This window comes from Symphalangus syndactylus, chromosome 4 (assembly GCF_028878055.3).
Source record: "Symphalangus syndactylus isolate Jambi chromosome 4, NHGRI_mSymSyn1-v2.1_pri, whole genome shotgun sequence".
In the NCBI taxonomy this organism is placed as follows: domain Eukaryota; kingdom Metazoa; phylum Chordata; class Mammalia; order Primates; family Hylobatidae; genus Symphalangus; species Symphalangus syndactylus.
In genome coordinates, this window is record NC_072426.2 from 68,027,353 (window position 1) to 68,042,613 (window position 15,261).

Sequence of the window (15,261 nt, forward strand, 5' to 3'; positions counted from 1 at the left end):
CTTGTGCCGGCCCTGACTGGGGCTGGCTTTGGTGCACATGGGACAGTTCAGTGTGGTCCCCATGGGGCACCCCTGCTCTTCTTGGGCAGCTTGGGCCTTCGCTTGCACCCAAGTCTGCAGAGCTCAACACCTATCGCCTCTTCCTGGCAAAAGCATGGCTGGCACGGGCAGCCCTGGGCCATGGGGCGGCACTGAGCTAGCAGCCCACACCCCACATAACCCCCATACCCTGAGCTGACTTGTCGGCTAAGAAAAATCTGCCAACCTGTCTGGTTTATTTTAGAAGGGCCTGGAGGCAACAAGCCTGAGAGCTGTGACTGGGGAGGAGAGAGCACAAATGGATTCATCCTCCTTCCAACACTGCCCAACAACTAAAGACCACCAAGTGAAGAGAAACAACTGAGGGTACCAACCAAGGGCACTAACAGAAGGCAACCAATGAGGGCACCCACTGAAGGCCACCAACTGAAGGCCAGTTGTCCTGCCAACCAGACCGCATCCTGGTTCAGAGGAAACAATCAGGTCCAGAATCCCCTGCATGCATCCCCACAAACTTGGAACTAGAGAGAACAGGCAGATGGCTCACAAGGCCACGCCCTTTCAGCAGCCCCGCCCCACCTTTCATTCATTGCTGGCTGCTAGGACATTTCAGGTTTCTCACTGTGAAGAAGTTCCTAGGGATCATCACCTTACAATGAATGATGCTAAAATTACTGAAACCAAATCTGTCTCACGCAGTGTCTGGGATTCATTGAACCCTCTTTCCCCCATAATCTCTGAAACATTAACAAACTAGAAATAAGAGTGATTTCTGCAGGTGCTTTCAGAGAAAAGCATTGCCATGAGCTAAGCCTACTCTATAATGCCAAGTCATATTTCATATATACACATATAAATCCAATCAATATATATTCCATTTACATTTTTGAAAATAACACACATGTTCAATCAAATTAACAAGACTACCAGAAGAAATTTTCTAAAATTTACACATGCAGTACATCACATTTTTCTAATGATCACTTTGATAGAGCAAGTTAGATCTATGGTTTCAAAAGACCAAGAGGATTATGTAAGTGAAAACCACCACATAATAGAAAATTTTCAATGTGATCCTCATTGCTCCTTTCAACTAGAAATTACCCAGTGAATGTACTGTGAACAGCTTTGTGACTATGGTGATTTATTTACTCTTTCTGATCATTGGTTTGATTGTCTAAGAAATACGAGTATCCCCAATTTTATAAACTTGGTCTAAAAACTAATGGCCTAAAAAATGAGAGAGGCTGGGCGCGGTGGCTCACGCCTGTAATCCCAGCACTTTTGGAGGAGGAGGCAGGCGGATGACGAGGTGAAGAGATTGACACCATTCTGGCCAACATGGTGAAACACCGTCTCTATTAAAAATATAAAAATTAGCTGGGCGTGGTGGCAGGCGCCTGTAGTCCCAGCTACTCTGGAGGCTGAGGCAGGAGAATCGCTTCAACTCAGGAGGTGGAGGTTGCAGTGAGCTGAGATCATGCCATTGCACGACAGCCTGGGTGACACAGCGAGACGCCGTCTCAAAAAAAAAAAAAAAGAGAGAGAGAAACATAATCCTCCTCCACATGTTGAACATTTACAAAACGGTAGACATTGTGTCCAGTCTTTTACACACTTACCTTATAGAAGCCTCTTAGCAACCCTGTCTTTTAAATTACAAGGATTTTGCCATGGTTTTTACACACTTACCTTATGGAAGCCTTATAACAATCACATCGTCTATAGATGAGCAAACTGAGGCCCAGACAAGTTAAAAACGCATTCACCATCACATCATAAAGAGTGATGTAAATGAGATTCAAATCCAGTTTTCTCTGACGCCAAAAATGGTGCAAATTAAGGAGGACCAAGTTATACCCAAAACATGGAGGGATCAGAACATGTGGATTCTCTTTTCTACCCCCTCGTGTGTGAATTTCAATGGCTTGCACTGCCTCAGAACAATCCTAAAGTCCCTCCCAGGTTGCCTTGCAGTGGTTCCCCTTCCTTTGAGGATGATTAAGAATCTGCATACTTAGACCACAAGCATCACCTTTTAACAGGTGTGTTGATCAAGAAATGAAATTTGCTAGGCCATATGTTACTAAGGGTGAATTGTCCAGCTTCTCTGCAATAAACAAAGGGGCTATTCCATGTAAAAAAATCATAGTATCGCCGGGCGCGGTGGCTCACGCCTGTAATCCCAGCAGTTTGGGAGGCTGAGGAGGGCGGATCACAAGGTCGGGAGATCGAGACCATCCTGGCTAACACAGTGAAACCCCGTCTCTACTAAAAATACAAAAAATTAGCCGGGCGAGGTGGCGCGCACCTGTAGTTCCAGCTACTAGGGAGGCTGAGGCAGGAGAATGGCGTGAACCCTGGGGGGCGGAGCCTGCAGTGAGCCGAGATCGCGCCACTGCACTCCAGCCTGCACGACAGCGAGACTCTGTCTCAAAAAAAAAAAACATAATATCCACTGAATTTGTGCAGAAAGCTTTGAAACTGTTGCAGGAGCATCTTACTGACAGTTGTGCAGGAAGACCAGCCAAAATATACAAAGCAGGAACACCTCCAAAGGCCAGGTGTGGTGGTTCTTGCCTGTCATCCCAACAAAGTGGGAGGCCAACGTGGGTGAATCACTTGAGGCCAGGGGTTTGAGACCAGCCTGGGCAACATAGTGAGTCCCTGTCTCTACAATAAATCATTTTTTATTATTAGAATCAAGAAAAGTACCTCTAACCCTCAGCCATTACTTTAGGAGAGAGAGCTCTGCTCTAGAACTCAAGATATGAAATTGGGAGTCCCAGTGTGGCCACTTAAGTTTAAATACAAGAGCTGTCAGACATTTCCTCTACCGTGATGAAATATCAGCATCCATTTTGTATTTTGAAAACTTAGTTTTCGGCCAGTCTAGGAAAAGAAGAAGAGGGCCCAGAAGTGAGCATTTGGGCAGAGCAATGAAAAGTAAACGGCTGGATGCAACGGGGAAAGAAGAAGGGGTGGGGAGTCCAGTCAGAGCAAGTCCTCTAGCTTGGGGCCTGGGCCTCGGCCTGCGAAAGCGACCTAGGGGCAGCAGGGAGGAGCCCTAGGCTGCGGATGCCTCTGGGGGGAACCTTGGGTCACCAATGGCCAGAGGAGCTCCTAAGGCCAAGCGGTATCTGTAGTCTCCCTACCTTTTGGCGTCTTCTGGGGCCAATGTGCTGCTAGTCACGCCTCCTGAATCAGACTGGGCAGGCTCCAAATCAGTGGAGTCTGGCGCTACTCCCACCGCCACCTCATGGATCTCTGAGCTGCAGGACGGCTCCAAACACCGCACCCTCAGCTGGCCCCGCTTGGGGCTGGCATTAAGGGACAGCTTGTTCCGGGTGCCTCTGCTCCTCTGTGCTGGGGCCTGCGCCTTTCCTGGCTGCCCACTCATAGATGTCAGAGTCTCAAGACGGCTCCGCAGAAGCCCTGCGTGGGCCCTGCCTGGGGCTGGCTTTGGTGCACATGCAACAAGTCAGTGTGGTCCCCACGGGGCACCCCTGCTCTTCTCGGGCAGCTTGGGCCTTCGCTTGCCCCCACGCCTGCAGAGCTGAGCACCTGCCACCTCTCTCCAGGAAAGGCAACCAACTGCCACCAACTGAAGGCACCCACTGAAGGCACTAACTGAAGGCCGGTTGCCCTGCCAACCAGATTGCGTCCTGCTTAGGAGGAACCAATCAGGCCTTGAGTTCCCCCCACACGCAGCCCTTCCATTTGTGATGTGGGAGTCCAGGCACTGGCTCACAAGGCCCCGCCCCCACAGCGTCCCCGCCCCCACAGCAGCCCTGCCCCACCTTTCATTTATTACTAGCTGGTAGCAATTTTCAGGTTTCCTCACTGTGAATTATGAATATGAATTATGCTGAAATTACCCTATGCCAATGTACCTCATTCACTATCTGACATTCAAAGAGCCCCCGTGCCCCATCGCCTCTGATTTTTTTGGAATCTACAAAAAAGTCAAATTTCGGCACGTATTTTCACAAGAAAACATTGCCATGAGCTAAGATTACTCTATGATGTCAAGTCTTACTTCATATATCAATATATATTCATATTCATAATCCAAAATACACATATTCACTCAAATTAAGAAGACTAACAGAGGAAATTTTCTAAAATTTATACACTACGGACATTACATTTTTCTAATGATCACTTTGATAGAGCAACTTAGACTCTATGGTTTCCACAAATGAAGAGGCTCATGGAAGAGAAAACCGCCACATAATACAAGATTTTCAATGTGATCATCATTGCTACTTTTAAGTAGCAATTTGAATTTGCTACTTTTAAGTAGCAATTACCCAGTAAATATATTGTGAACTGCTTTGTGAGTATGCTGATTTATTTAAACTTACTGATCCTTTGATTATCTTAAAAATATGAATAATGCCAATTATATGGACTTGTTCTAAAAATTAAAGGAGAGAAAAATAATCCTCCTTCTCCATATATTGACAATTACCAAATTAAAGGCATTGTGTCCAGGTTTTTACACACTTACCTTATTGAAGCCTCACAAAAACCACGTCTTTTAAATTACAGGCATTATTCCCAGATTTCTACACACTAATCTTATGCAAGCTTCATAAGAATCCCATCTTTTAGAGATGAGCAAACTGAGGCTCAGAGGATTTAAAAACTCATTCACCATCACTTTGTAATGAGTGATGGAACTGGGATTCAAATCCAGTTCTCTCTGACACCAAAGGTGGTGCAAATTCACGAAGACCCAGTTACACCCCGCACATGGAGGGATCAAAACATGTGGATTCCCTTTCTCTACCCTCTTATGGGTAGAGAAACAATCCTAAACTCCCTCCCTGGTTGCCTGTGGTGGACATCACTTCTTTTTTTTTTTTTTTTTTTATTAATTTTTTTTGCATACAAAAACAATAAACATTTTCTAAAAATACATACAAACAAAAAGATGCGTATCAAACATATTAGGAAGGTTGCACATGGGAAGTCGGGGAATAGAAATGGGGGTGGGAGTTAAAATAAATGAGAGAGGGACTTTATATGGATCAGTGATAATAACTCAATCCTCTATTTGACAAAGAAGAGGGAGAAGGAAGAGGAAGAAAAAGAAAGTGGGATAAAGGATCAGAAAGGGAGGAAAATAGAAAAAATTAGAGTATGACTCCAGGGTAGACCTGCTTTGTTGTCATTGAGTTGGTTGGTTGGTTTGTCTGTTGTATTCTTCATGTTTCGCCAAGTTGGCCAGACTGGTCTCGAACTCCTAGCCCGAAGTGATCAACCCGCCTCGCCCCCCAGAGTGCCGGGACCACAGGCGTGAGCCACCACGTCCAGCCCCCACATTGCTTCTGGCCTCCGTGGTAGACCTCCCAGACGGGCGGCCGGGCAGAGGCGCTCCTCACTTCCCAGACGATGGGTGGCCGGGCAGAGGCGCTCCTCACTTCCCAGACGGTGGGTGGCCGGGCAGAGGCGCCCCTCACTTCCCAGACGATGGGTGGCCGGGCAGAGGCGCTCCTCACTTCTTCCCGGATGGGGCGGCCGGGCAGAGGCGCTCCTCACTTCTTCCCGGACGGGGCGCCCGGGCAGAGGCGCTCCTCATTTCTTCCCGGACGGGGCGGCCGGGCAGAGGCGCTCCTCACTTCCCGGACGGGGCGGCCGGGCAGAGGCGCTCCTCACTTCCTCCCGGACGGGGCGGCCGGGCAGAGGCGCTCCTCACTTCCTCCCGGACGGGGCGGCCGGGCAGAGGCGCTCCTCACTTCCTCCCGGACGGGGCGGCCGGGCAGAGGCGCTCCTCACCTCCCAGACGATGGGAGGCCGGGCAGAGGTGCTCCTCACTTCCCAGACGATGGGTGGCCGGGCAGAGGCGCCCCTCACTTCCCAGATGGGGCGGCCGGGCAGAGGCGCTCCTCACTTCCCAGACGGGGCGGCCGGGCAGAGGCGCTCCTCACCTCCCAGACGGTGGGTGGCCGGGCAGAGGCGCTCCTCACTTCCCAGACGGTGGGTGGCCGGGCAGAGGCGCTCCTCACTTCCCAGACGGTGGGTGGCCGGGCAGAGGCGCTCCTCACTTCCCGGACAGTGGGTGGCCGGGCAGAGGCGCTCCTCACTTCCCAGACGGTGGGTGGCCGGGCAAAGGCGCTCCTCACTTCCCAGACGATGGGTGGCCAGGCAGAGGCGCTCCTCACTTCTTCCCAGATGGGGCGGCCAGGCAGAGGCACTCCTCACTTCTTCCCGGATGGGGCGCCCGGGCAGAGGCGCTCCTCATTTCTTCCCGGACGGGGCGGCCGGGCAGAGGCGCTCCTCACTTCCCAGACGGGGCGGCCGGGCAGAGGTGCTCCTCACTTCTTCCCGGACGGGGCGGCCGGGCAGAGGCGCTCCTCACTTCTTCCCGGACGGGGCGCCCGGGCAGAGGCGCTCCTCATTTCTTCCCGGACGGGGCAGCCAGGCAGAGGCGCTCCTCACTTCCCAGACGGGGCGGCCGGGCAGAGGCGCTCCTCACTTCTTCCCGGACGGGGCGGCCGGGCAGAGGCGCTCCTCACTTCTTCCCGGACGGGGCGGCCGGGCAGAGGCGCTCCTCACTTCTTCCCGGACGGGGCGGCCGGGCAGAGGCGCTCCTCACTTCTTCCCGGACGGGGCGGCCGGGCAGAGGCGCTCCTCACTTCTTCCCGGACGGGGCGGCCGGGCAGAGGCGCTCCTCACTTCTTCCCGGACGGGGCGGCCGGGCAGAGGCGCTGCTCACTTCCCAGACGGGGCGGCCGGGCAGAGGCGCTCCTCACTTCCCAGACGGGGCGGCCGGGCAGAGGCGCTCCTCACTTCCCAGATGATGGGTGGCCAGGCAGAGGCGCTCCTCACTTCCCAGACGATGGGTGGCCGGGCAGAGGCGCTCCTCACTTCTTCCCGGATGGGGCGGCCGGGCAGAGGCGCTCCTCACTTCTTCCCGGATGGGGCGCCCGGGCAGAGGCGCTCCTCATTTCTTCCCGGACGGGGCGGCCGGGCAGAGGCGCTCCTCACTTCCCAGACGGGGCGGCCGGGCAGAGGCGCTCCTCACTTCTTCCCAGACGGGGCGGCCGGGCAGAGGCGCTCCTCACTTCTTCCCAGACGGGGCGGCCGGGCAGAGGCGCTCCTCCCTTCCCAGACAGGGTGGCCGGGCAGAGGCGCTCCTCGCTTCCCAGACAATGGGTGGCCGGGCAGAGGTGCTCCTCACTTCCCAGACGATGGGTGGCCGGGCAGAGGCGCTCCTCACTTCCCAGACGGGGCGGCCGGGCAGAGGCACTCCTCACTTCCCAGACGGGGCGGCCGGGCAGAGGCGCTCCTCACTTCCCAGACGGTGGGTGGCCGGGCAGAGGCGCTCCTCACTTCCCGGACGGTGGGTGGCCGGGCAGAGGCGCTCCTCACTTCGCGGACGGTGGGTGGCCGGGCAGAGGCGCTCCTCACTTCCCGGACGGTGGGTGGCCGGGCAGAGGCGCTCCTCACTTCCCAGACGGGGCGGCCGGGCAGAGGCGCTCCTCACTTCCCAGACGGGGCGGCCAGGCAGAGGTGCTCCTCACCTCCCAGACGGGGCGGCCGGGCAGAGGCGCTCCCCACCTTCCAGATGGGGCGGCGGCCGGGCAGGGGCGGCAATCCCAGCACCTTGGCAGGCCAAGGCAGGCGGCCGGGGGGTAGAGGCTGCCGCGAGGCCAGACCACGCCACCGCACTCCAGCCCGGGCAACACCGAGCACTGGGTGAGCGAGACTCCGTCTGTAGTCCCAGTACCTCGGGAGGCCGAGGTGGGCAGAGCACTCGGCGTCAGGAGCTGGCGACCAGCGTGGCCAAGATGGCGAACGCGTGCCTGCATCCAAAGGAGAAAAGGCAGGCAGCGGTGGCGCGCAGGTAGTGGTGGCGCGCGCCGGCAGACCCAGGCAGTCCGCGGCGTGGGCAGCAGCAAGCCGAGTAGATCGTAGCCTGGGCCAGAGAGGGAAAGAAAGAAAGAAAGAAAGGAAGAAAGGAAGGAAGGAAGGAAGGAAGGAAGAAAGGAAGGAAGGAAGGAAGGAAGGAAGGAAGGAAGGAAGGAAGGAAGGAAGGCAGGCAGGCAGGCAGGCAGGCAGGCAGGCAGGCAGGCAGGCTTATCCTGCTTTTTAAGAAGGAACTGTAGCTTGTTCCTAGTTGTTGAGGAAAAGCTCTTCTTTATAGACAAATTCTCGCCAATACATGTAACAGGAATGACAGAATCAAAAAATCACCATTTTGCAATCCCCAATAAAATAACATGTTCAGGAAAGGATTAGCAGTGGCTGCTAAAAGCATTCAATGAAAGGCTGTTGGTAGAAAGGATATTAATACTAATAGATACACAACTGGATAGTATGTCCCCGTGATATGATATAATATGAAGTGCACATCACTGCCCAAGAAGTGTTCCTGCCACAACTGTTTAATCTGAGTGTCGACAAGCTTTAGACCCAATTCCTGCTTTAAAGAAAGCACAGGGCAGAGAAGTACTTAACACCACAAGATAAGGATCAGACAAATCCAGAATGTAGGACACTGCAAGGTGAGACAGAGAGAGAAACGAACTAAAATCTAATAACGAAATGCAATGCATGAACCTTGACTGCATTCTTGTTAGGAAAAAGCAGTCATTAAAGTTATTTTGGGGTAATGAGGGAATCTTTCATCGTAGAGAGATCTTAGTCGATACATAAGAATTGCTGTTCAACTTCCTGACTGTGACAAGAGCATTCTGATTTTAGAGGACAATGTCTTTATCTTTAGCAGGTACAAACTGATGTATTTAGAGATAAAATGCCATGATGTCTAAGACTCTTTTAAATGGTCATGGCCTTCCGGTCTTCCTCGGCCATCTTGAGGCGCTTCTGAGCCTCTTCATAAGCCTTCTTGTCTGACCGTTCCAGGACATTTCGAGTCCGATCCTTGTCCCGCTGTCGAACCCGCTCAGCAAAGGCATCACGCTCCTCCAGGTCCTGAAGGCGCTCACGCTCTGTCCGTTCCCACTCATCTTCTGACTCTGGCTTCTCTGTCTGCTGTTTACTCCCCCCTGTTTTCTTCTTCCCTTTCTCAGAAGCCTCTTCCTCCTCTTCTTCCTCTTCTTCCTCACGCTTCTTCCTGAGGTGTTTCCGCTTTTTACGTTTCTTCTGGAGGCTGCTTCCAACCCTACTCACAGTCTCCTCACTGCTCTCTTCACTGTCTTCCAGTAACTTACAAGATCGGTTCTCCTCCAGCAGGGCTCGGGCCTCTCGCTCTGCTGCCCGAGCTGGCTTTTCTACCACTGCCTTTCGTGGTACCTTGTTCCAGAGTCTCAAGGCGAAGTCCCGGGCCGGCCCACTGAGATCCAAGGTATCAGTGTCTCGTAGGCGCTGCACGAACTCCTCGGCCGAGGTGCAGCGCTGTGCGGTACCGATCAGGAACTGGGCGACGTGCCGCTCGCTCAGCCCCAACACCGAGTGCAGCTCGTCCTGAACCCAGCGCTCCAGCCCCGCCGGCGTCGCCATGGCCCTGAAGCGTCGCGCAGCCGCGCTCACTGCTGGGCCGGTCGGAGGCCTGGAGACCTCGGCTGGAGCCTTAGCTTCTCAAGACAGCTACCGGTGGACATCACTTCTTTCTGGGCATGATTAGGAATCTGCATCTTTGGACCACAAGCATCTATAAATAGTTGTTTTGATCAAGAAATAAAATTTTCTAGGCCATAGGTTGCTAACTGGGACTTTCTAGCTTCTCTGCAGTTAAAAAAAAGGGCTATTCCATGTGAAAAAAAACACAGGATCCACTGAATTTGTGCAGAAAGTTTCAGAACTATACTGCAGGAGCACCTTACTGACAGCTGCGCAGGAAGATTAACTGAAACACACAAAGCTAGAGCACCTCCAAAGGCCAGGTGTGGTGGCTCTTGCCTATCATGCCGGCAATGTGGGAGGCCAAGGTGGGTGGATCACTTGAGGCCAGGAGTTGGAGACCAGCCTGAGCAACACAGTGAGACCCTGTCTCTACAAAAAAGTCTTTTGTTATTGTTAGAATCCAGAAGAGTACCTCTAACCCTCTGACATTGCCTTAGGAGACAGGGCTCTGGCCTAGAACTCAAGATATGAAATCGTGAGTCCCAATGTGGCTACTTAAGTTTAAATACAAGAGCTGTCAGGCATTTCCTCTACAGCAATGAAATCTGAAGCATACATTTTGTATTCTAAAAACATAGTTTTCAGCTAGCCTGGGAGATGAAGAAGAGGGCCCATAACTGGGCATTGGGGTAGGCAGGAGGAAAGAAACCAGCTGGACATAGCAGGGAAAAAAGAAGGGGTGAGGAGGCGAGGAAGAGTCAGTCCTCCTGCTTGAGGCCTGGGCCTAGGATAGCGAACAAGGGGCAGGAGGCAGGAGCCTCAGGCTTTGGCTGTTCTGGGGGGAACCTTGGGCCAGCAAATCCAGAGGAGCTCCTGAACTCAAGCGGTATCTGTTGCCTCCCTACCTTTCGGCATCTTCTGATGGCCAAAGTACTGCAATCAGGACCCTCGCTGGCTCCCAAATCTGACTGGGCAGGCTCCGAAGCAGTGGGGTCCAGCGCTGCTGCTACCTCCACCTCGTGGATCTCAGAGCTGCCAGAAGGCTTCACCCACCGCACCCTGAGCTGACCCCGCTTGCGGCTGGCATTGGGGGGCAGCGTGTTCCAGGTGCCTCTGCTCTTCTATAGCGTGGCCTATGCCTTCGCTGTCTGCTCACTCATAGACGTCAGAGCCACAGGCTGGCTCTGCAAAACCCTTGTGCCAGTCCTGTGACAGGGGCTAGCTTGGATGTGCATGCGACAGTTCAGTGTGGTCCCCATGGGGCACCCCTGCTCTTCTCAGGCGGCTTAGGCCTTCGCTTGTCCCCAAGTCTGCAGAGCTCAACACCTATCGCCTCTTCCTGGCAAAGGCATGGCTGGCACGGGCAACCATGGGCCACGGGGCGGCACTGCACTAGCAGCCCGCACCCCGCATCACCCCCATACCCTGAGCTGACTTGTCTGCTAAAAAAAACTTGCCAACCTGTCTGGTTTATTTTAGAAGGGCCTGGATGCAACAAGCCTGAGAGCTGTGACTGGGGGAGGGGGGAGCACAAATGGATTCATCCTCCTTCCACCACTGCCCAACAACTGAAGACCACCAACTGAGGATAACCAACTGAAGAGAAACAACTGAGGACCACCAACTGAAAAGCACCAACTAAGGGTACCAACTGAGGGCACTAACCGATGAAAGCACCCACTGAAGGCCAACAAGTAAAGGCCAGTGGCCCTGTCAACCAGACCACACGCTGGTTAGAGGAAACAATCAGGTCCAGAATCCCCTGCATGCATCCCCACAAACTTGGAACTTGAGGGCACAGGCACATGGCTCACAAGGCCCTGCCCTGCCAGCGTTCCCACCCTACCTTTCATTCATTGTTGGCTGCTAGGACCTTTCAGGTTTCTCACTGTGATGAAGTTCCTAGGGATCATCACCTTACAATGAATGATGCTAAAATTATTGAAATCAAATCTGCCTCACACAGTGTCTGGGATTTCTAGAACCCCCTTTCCCCATAATCTCTGAAACATTAACAAACTAGAAATAAGAGCGATTTCTGAAAGTGCTTTCAGAAAAAAAATTGCCATGAGCTAAGCCTACTCTATGTCAAGTCATATTTCATAAACATATATATATTCAATGCACATATATTCGGTTTACATTGTTAAAAATAGCACACATGTTTAATCAAATTAACAAGACAGAAGAAATTTTCTACAATTTATACACTAAGTACACCACATTTTTCTAATGATCACTTTGATAGAGCAGCTTAGGATCTATGGTTTCAACAAACCAAGAAGCTTATGTAAGAGAAAACTACCACATAATATGAGATTTTCAATGTGATAATCATTGCTACTTTTAACTAGAAATTACCCAGTAAATGTATTGTGAACTGCTTTCTGACTATGCTGATTTATTTAGTCTTTCTTATCCTTGGTTTGATTATCACCGATTTTATAAAGTTGCTCTAAAAATTACATGAGAGAAAGAGAATCCTCCTTGTCCACATATTGAACATTTACAAAATTGTAAACATTGTGTCCAGATTTTTACACACTTACCTTATAGAAGCCTCATAACAACCCTCTCTTTTATATTAGAAGCATTTTGCCATGGTTTTTCACACTTACCTTATGGAAGCCTCATAACAATCACATAAGATGAGCAAACTGAGGCTCAGACAAGTTAAAAACACATTCACCACCACATCATAAAGAGTGATGGAACTGGGATTCAAATCCAGTTTTGTCTGATGTCACAAATGGTGCAATTTAAGGAGGACCAAGTTATACCCAGAACATGGAGGGATCAAAACATGTGGATTCTCTTTTCTCCCCCCTCGTGTGTGAATTTCAATGGCTTGCACGGCCTCAGAACAATCCTAAAGTCCCTCCCAGGTTGCCTTGCAGTGGTTCCCTTTTTCTTGGGGACGATGAGGAATCTGCATATTTAAACCATAAGCATCACTTTTTAACAGGTGTGTTGATCAAGAAATGAAATTTGCTAGGTCGTATGTTACTAAGTGTGAATTGTCCAGCTTCTCTGCAATAAATAAAGGGGCTATTCCATGTAAAACATCACAGCATCCACTGAATTTTTGTGGGAAGGTTTGGAACTATGCTGCAGGAGCATCTTACTGACAGCTGCGCAGGAAGACCAGCCAGAACACACAAAGCAGGAGCAGCTCCCAAGGCCAGGTGTGGTGGTTCTTGCCTGTCATCCCAACAAAGTGGGAGGCCAACGTGGGTGAATCACTTGAAGCCAGGGTTTGAGACCAGCCTGGGCAACACAGTGAGACCGTCTCTACAAAAAAATCATAGTTTATTATTAGAACGAAGAAGGGTACCTCTAACCCTCAGCCATTACATTAGGAGACAGAGCTCTGCTCCAGAACTCAAGATAAGAAACTGGGAGTCCCAGTGTGGCTATTTAAGTTTAAATACAAGAGCTGTCAGACATTTCCTCTACAGCAATCAAATCTGAGTTTTCATTTTGTATTTTGAAAACTTAGTTTTGGCCAGCCTAGGAAAAGAAGAAGAGGGTCTCAAAGTGGGCATTTGGGCAGGGCAAGGGAAAGTAACCAGCTGGATGCAACAGGGAAAGAAGAAGGGGTGGGGAGTCGAATCAGAGCAAGTCCTCCTGCTTGGGGCCGGGGATGGGAAAGCGAACTGTGGCCTCCCTACCTTGGGCGTCTTCTGGTAGCCAATGTGCGGCAAGTCACCGCTCCGGAATCAGACTGGGCAGGTTCCAAATCAGTGGAATCTTGCACTTCTCCCACCTCCAACTCGTGGATCTCAGAGCTGCAGGACTGCTACCAACACTGCACCCAGAGTTGGCCCAGCTTGAGGCTGGCATTGGGGGACAGCGTGTTCCGGGCGCCTCTGCTCTTCTGTGCTTGGGCCTGCGCCTTTGCTGGCCACCCACTCATAGATGTCAGAGCCTCATGACGGCTGCGCAGAAGCCCTGCGCAGGCCCTGCCTGGGACTGGCTTTGGTGCACATGTGACAAGTCATCGTGGTCCCCTTGGGGCACCTCTGCTCTTCTCGGGCAGCTTGGGCCTTCCCTTGCCCCCACGACTGCAGAATAGAGCACCTGCCACCTCTCCCCAGGAAAGGCAACCGAATGCCACCAACTGAAGGCACCCACTGAAGGCACTAACTTCAGGCCGGTTGCCCTGCCAACCCTAAAACACTAGTGATAAAATGTTCTACTTGATCTCTCACCTTTAATTTCATGGTATTATCATCCACCCTCTCTATTCTAACTATTTCCTTCATAATCCCCAAGAAATAGCAAAAACACGGAAAATAAACATTTCAATCTTTGATTTATTTTTTAAAGAAGTGTGTCGTTGGTGCCTCAGTTTATTATCATAGAGCCAAATTCTCAGTGAGGAAGTAGCATGAGCTGGAATGCATGCCCTTCATTTGGAAAGATTGCAAATCATTGACATTCTTTTTTTTTGCTAAATATGTTAGAAAATTAGAATTCTCTTAATGCTATAAAGGGATCTTAAAATGACGGATGTATGTGTACTCTCCATGGCAGTGTACATATTCCTTCTCTTAGTTTAGTATAAAAATAGTACTTAAGGAAATTCTGTGCAATAATAGCAATTCTAAGTAACAACTAGAGTTGAGATTTTTCATAAAACAAAATGTATGAACTTTTATTGCTGTTTGTTCGATTTGAGACAATCTAGCTCTGTCGCCCAGGCTGGAGTGTAGTGTGGTGATCTCGGCTCACTGCATCCTCCACATTCAGTTTCAAGCCATTCTCCTGCATCAACCTCCCAAGTAGCTGTGAGTACAGGCAGATGCTTCCATGCCTGGCTAATTTTTGCGTTTTTAATACAGACAAGGTTTCACAATGTTTGCCAGGCTGGTCTTCAATTCCTGACCTCCAGTGATCTGCCTGCCTCTGCTTCCCAAAGTAGAAACATTTTTAAACATTTAAAGTTGACCTTGCCATTTAGAAATGTAGAAATTCATCAGGGTCCTGGGTAATTATAATCTATACTTATCTGCCCACGTTGTTTACCAGGTACATCTTCTCTAGCAAGTTCTTCGGCATCCTTTTGAGAAGGATTCAATAGCCAAGAAAGCAGGCTACGCCTCACCTACTCCTTCCTGGGCTAAAGATCTCAGACTTCATTCGGGAAAAATAATTAAAGAATTCTTCTATCATTATACACAACATAGAATAATCTATTTAAGAAATTATTTTTGATTATCCACATTTTGATGCCAATCCCACATTTGGTAATAATGATTATATATGCAAATATTTTGAGCCAATTAAATTGGAACATATTCTTTGAAACATCTTTATGATCATTTTTGTTCCACTCAATAGGTTTAATGGAATAATAAGCTGTTTTCGATAAACCACATGAGTTATCCTCAATGATTACAAGATCTTATGACAGTTGTAATCAAAAGTGTGGTGGCTCATGCCTGTAATCCCAGCACTTTGGGAGGACGAGGTGGGCGGATCACCTGAGGTCGGAAGTTCAAGACTAGCCTGGCCAACATGGTGAAACCCTTTCTCTACTAAAAAGACCTACCCAAAAAATTAACTGGGCGTGCTGGTGGGAGCCTGTAATCCCAGCTACTTGGGAGGCTGAGGCAGAGAATTGCTTGAACCCTGGAGGCAGAGCTTGCAGTGAGCCAAAATCTCACCATTGCACTCCAGCCT

General features: G+C 50.6%; 1 protein-coding gene across 1 annotated transcript; it reads right to left on the bottom strand.

Moving 5' to 3' along the window:
• Window positions 1–8,829: 8,829 nt before the first annotated feature.
• Window positions 8,830–9,630, bottom strand: LOC129480095 (pre-mRNA-splicing factor ATP-dependent RNA helicase DHX16-like). Its single transcript, XM_055273882.2, has one exon. It carries the CDS (start codon window positions 9,511–9,513, stop codon window positions 8,830–8,832), a length of 684 nt encoding a protein of 227 aa, XP_055129857.1. The 5' UTR covers window positions 9,514–9,630.
• Between the last annotated feature and the right edge of the window lie 5,631 nt (window positions 9,631–15,261).

What these genes read in the sequence shown, in the direction of transcription:
- LOC129480095 (XM_055273882.2), bottom strand. Translation starts at nt 9,513, where the DNA reads ATGGCGACGCCGGCGGGGCTGGAGCGCTGGGTTCAGGACGAGCTGCAC.